Here is a 4,600-nt window from a genome sequence, read left to right as displayed (position 1 = left end):
TAGGCTCTAGATACCAAATGATAAGGTTTCTTGGGAGGGAATCCTTCCATGTGCCCAAGAAATACCTAAAATAGTGTTTGATTTCAATTTTTAGTTTTTAAAGATAAAGATAAAGAACCTAGCCTCAAAAACTAGACTTAAAATGGATTTGGATGGAGAGAAAAGGGATGAGAAGAAAGTGTAATGAAGGAGGAATCCTCTTTAGGGACCTATGACCTCCCACAAGAAGATGTGGGCAACCCTAGGCTACTTTCACCAAAAGCAAATACTCCATTGGCTCCACATTCATGACTACACCGTAAATGCATACCTATAATTGATCTAGTCTAATGAACATAAACCAAGCAACCTACATGTAGGAATTTGGATAAAAATCTCACAAGGCAGATGCTCTCAAAGGAGTCTTCAAAATATCATTCATCAAAGTCTGCAAATAAATGTCTCACAAATGGTATTTATAGCTAGGGTAGGAAACCCAAGAAAAGGGCCCAAAATAAGTGAAAATCGTCTAAAATAGTAAAATCACCCGGTCGGGTGTTTTCGCGAAGTTAATTCACCCGGCCGGGTGAACCTCCTGGACTCCAATTGTGCTCAGCATCAAAATCACCCGGTCGGGTGTTTTCTCTGGACTCGCTATCTCTTCTGCGCGGCTTTTGTAAATCAGCCATAACTCTCTCCACCGCACTCCGATCGAGGCGTGCAATATACTCACGCGACCCTCTTTCGAAGATGAACACAGTGTGGCCTTTGAAGATCGTTTAAACGTTATTTCAATAGGTCGAGTACCCTTGGAATCCCGCTGCGGCTGAAATGTATGATGCACGGCTCCGATGATCGTATCATTACGTTTTATCCTCGCATTTACTGTTATGTTTTCACCTGCAATTCACTTGACCCAGTAGTTCACTTTACCTTGATAAAGTTAGCAAGTTTAATTCTGCATAGAGTAAAAACAGTAGTTAAAAACTCCCAAGTTAAAGTGTGGCAGCAGCCAACCCCATGTTCACTACACACACTCTCGACACACCAACTTCTCTGTGGGACCGACCCCGAACTTGCCGCTTTACTGTTAAAGTAGTGAAAAATTGGGAGTTTACAAATTACATTGGTAGGAAACGAGTGAGAACGAGTTTGAATCAATTAAGTGGCAACGACATTTGCTAACTGATCCAATCGGTTCAGTTATTTTCAATATAACTTAGTCTGAATTCACGCCCCTCTCGAGGCTTTCCAAAATGGCGTCGTTGCTGGGGAAGCATGGTGTTACTTTATGTTTGTGCGTAGTGCGTAGGTGTATATAGTCTTATTTCCTTGTTTTCTCATTTTGTTTTACACTATTGATGAGAAGGTACCAACGCGGTGGACACTGGAATCATCCCTTTCTATACATAGAGACTAACGCTCATTGGAGAGTCCGGGAAGGCGGCGTGGTCACCACTCGTTACGGAGCAGCATTAGAAGCCGCGGCAGCCGCTGAACAGAACACACAACAACCACCAACAGAGGTGGCCCTTGTCACTGACGACTCCGGGATTGGCTCTCTGCACGCTCATGATGAGAAGGAGCCCACACATGCCATTGCCGCTACTCCTGGGATGCGGACCATCGCGATCAAATCGGGAGTGCTAGCCGTTTTATCCCACTTCTACGGTCTTTCGAAGGAGTGTCCGTACGCCTTCCTAGAGGAGTTCTGCCGATACTGTGATATTCAGCCCGTGCCGGCTGGATCCACATTCGAAGATTACAGGCTCAAAGCTATTCCTTTCGTTTTAAAGGGCGATGCGGGTGTCTGGCTGTCAAGGCTGCCAGAAGGATCCATCAGGACCTGGGCTGAGTTCCGCATGATATTCCTAGATCACTTCTTTCCAGCATCGAAGACGAGTGCCCTGAAAAGAGAGATTACAGAAGCCAGACAGGAGTACGATGAACCCCTCGGCCAATATTGGGACAGATTTCAAGGGCTGCTTCAAGCATGCCCCAATCACAAGCTGGGGAAGCGGGAGATCTACTCGATCTTTTATGGCGGACTCACTGTGGATAGCAAGAATGATCTCAACCTCGCAGCCCAAGGGGATTTCTCAAAACCCCATTCAGCCAAGCCAAAAACATCCTGGAGCGGCTTATTGAAGCCAAGCGGTCGTACGAGACATCCCGAGGACAATATAGAAGAGGGGCAGTGCACGCAGCAGAGGCACGCAATGATGAAAAGCTGGAGGCTCGGTTTGAACAGATGGAAAAGAAACTGCTGGAGGCAGTAGAGAAAGCCAGACCACCTCCACCACCTGCACCAAAGGAAACGCAGTATGTGCCGCAACCGTCCCCACCAGAAGACCATCACTACTACTATTGCGAGTTCCCTCCTGAGGTAGAACCACAAGCCCAAGTAAATGTCGTTGGCCACTGGAATGCAAATGGCAACCACCACGACCCTCGACACTGCAGATACAACCCTCTGACGGGCAGCCAATCTGGCCTACTAGAATCCAGGAGAGGCCACACATTGGAGGGAACAGAATGCAGGGAGGTCAGGCAGGTTGGTCAAGTGGACCTCAAGGGAACTGGTCAAGTGGAGGACAGTCTAACTGGTCAAGTCGACAACAGGAAGGAGACTGGGGGTACCAGCACCAAGTCCCTCAGTTTAGCAATCAGGGAAGGCAATCGAACAATCAAATGGTGAATTATGTCCCGCAGTACCAAAGAGGAAACCAGCAACCCCAAGGGAACTCACCGTACTTCCAAGGGAGCCAGCAAAATCATTTCCTCCAGAACCAACCGGAGCAGTATGGACCTTCCGGCTACTACCAGCAAGGCCATGGAGGAGGCCAATTTAATCAGAGGTATAACAGGCAGCAAAATGAAGGTTCAGAAGAAACCCGAGAAGGAACAGAGAGCTGCACTCGAGATGCTTACAAAGCAGTTATCTCAGGTCGCCCTGTCACTAGGCGAACTGAGAGGCAATGAAGGAAAGATTCCGGCTACAGTGCAGCCAACGACTGAGCGAGAGAATGTCAATGCAATCGCTCTGAGATCGGAAGGGGTTATTCAAAACTCAGTTGCAAGTTTCCCAGCACCCAGACCCAGTCATAACGAAAGCCTTGAGTCTAGCACCCTTGATCAAGTCACAAAAGAAGAAGAGTCTTACACCCGTGAGAAGGACACTGAAAAGGGAAGAATGGTCGAAGCAGAAAAAGTGACCGGTGTGATCCAACCTAGTGATCTTCCACCAAAGAAGACTGACCCATGTGTATTTACGCTTCCAATCTCCATCAGAGAAGTCCTAATGGAGCAAGCAATGTGCGACCTAGGGGCTTCCATCAATGTTATGCCATATTCTATGTATGAAAAGCTGGGTGAAGAAAAACTAGTCGAAACCGATATGGTGATACAGCTGGGAAATGGATCTTGCATTTACCCCGAGGGAATTCAGGAGAATGAAATCGTCAAAGTGAACAAATTCGACTTCTTTGTCATAAAAATGACAGAGCCAGAAGTAGGGGAGGCCATTGGAATCCTCTTGGGAAGACCCTTCCTATCCACCGCTAACACAGTCATTGATGTCTGCCATGGGACGATGAATTTGGAGTTTAATGGAGAGCGACTTACAGTCGACATTAATGAAGCTGCAAGGAAGCCACATGACAGCGAGAACATACAATCAATAGATACTGTTAGACCTCTGGAGCAACAGTGTTTGAAAAAGGAACTCCTCATTAAACCACCATCTGATTCCACTAATAATGAAAAGCTTAAAAAGGAAGCAGTTGACTGGCTCGAAGCGACAATAATTGGGGAAATGGATGATCAGGACATTGAAGAAACAATGACGGATTTCTGGAAACCAACACGACCAGCAAAGACATAAGAGAACTCCGCGCAATCAGGAAGAGTCGAAAAACCACCTGACCAAGCTGGCCAGTTAAGAAGAAAGCTGAAGGAGAACTCCGCGCCTACGAGGCAACTACTGCCCTTACCTGGATCGTCCGTTACCTTCAAAGACTTGTTCGATCAGACGTATCACAAGCCAATCAAACCAAATCTGCATGAACAAGGAGGGCAACTGATTCAAGAGCTAAGCCTGCGTCAAGAGGTAATCAGGTGGAAGACAGCAGACCTGATGGAGATGAACCCAAAACGGTGCATACATCCAGCCACGTTGGAGAAAGGAGTGACCAACCTATCTTCAAGGAAGAAATAGTCCATCGGTGAACAGGAGGAGCTACCATCCCAGTGTCAAATCGAACTGATATCCAGGAAGCGGAAATCAGAATGGGCGAACCCTAATGCCACCATGACGACATGCACACTGGAGGCAAACATGCACAAAGGAGACTCACCCAATTTGCTCTCCTTCATAGGAAAGAGTCATCGGGTTGAACCCTATTGAGACAAGACTGAAGCAGGCCTGGTGGAAGAAGTTCCACTAGCCCTGCCCAATCTTAACTAGTGACCAGGTAGAGGGAGTGAACGGGTACTCCTGTGTAGTCTGCTTGATCAAGCAACAAATTGTAAAACTATTAAACTGATCAAGTGACGTCCTAGGGGAACCCGGTCATATCCTTATAGTTAGTGTAAATATTTCTTGAAGAGTTAGTTTTTTTAT

General features: G+C 46.7%; 1 protein-coding gene across 1 annotated transcript; it reads left to right on the top strand.

Moving 5' to 3' along the window:
* Positions 1-2,854: 2,854 nt before the first annotated feature.
* On the top strand, positions 2,855-3,862 carry LOC121781501. Its single transcript, XM_042179236.1, has one exon. It carries the CDS (start codon positions 2,855-2,857, stop codon positions 3,860-3,862), a length of 1,008 nt encoding a protein of 335 aa, XP_042035170.1.
* Positions 3,863-4,600: the final 738 nt, after the last annotated feature.

This window comes from Salvia splendens, chromosome 20 (genome assembly GCF_004379255.2).
Source record: "Salvia splendens isolate huo1 chromosome 20, SspV2, whole genome shotgun sequence".
Lineage (NCBI taxonomy): Eukaryota > Viridiplantae > Streptophyta > Magnoliopsida > Lamiales > Lamiaceae > Salvia > Salvia splendens.
This window is presented reverse-complemented; position numbering and strand designations above follow the sequence as displayed.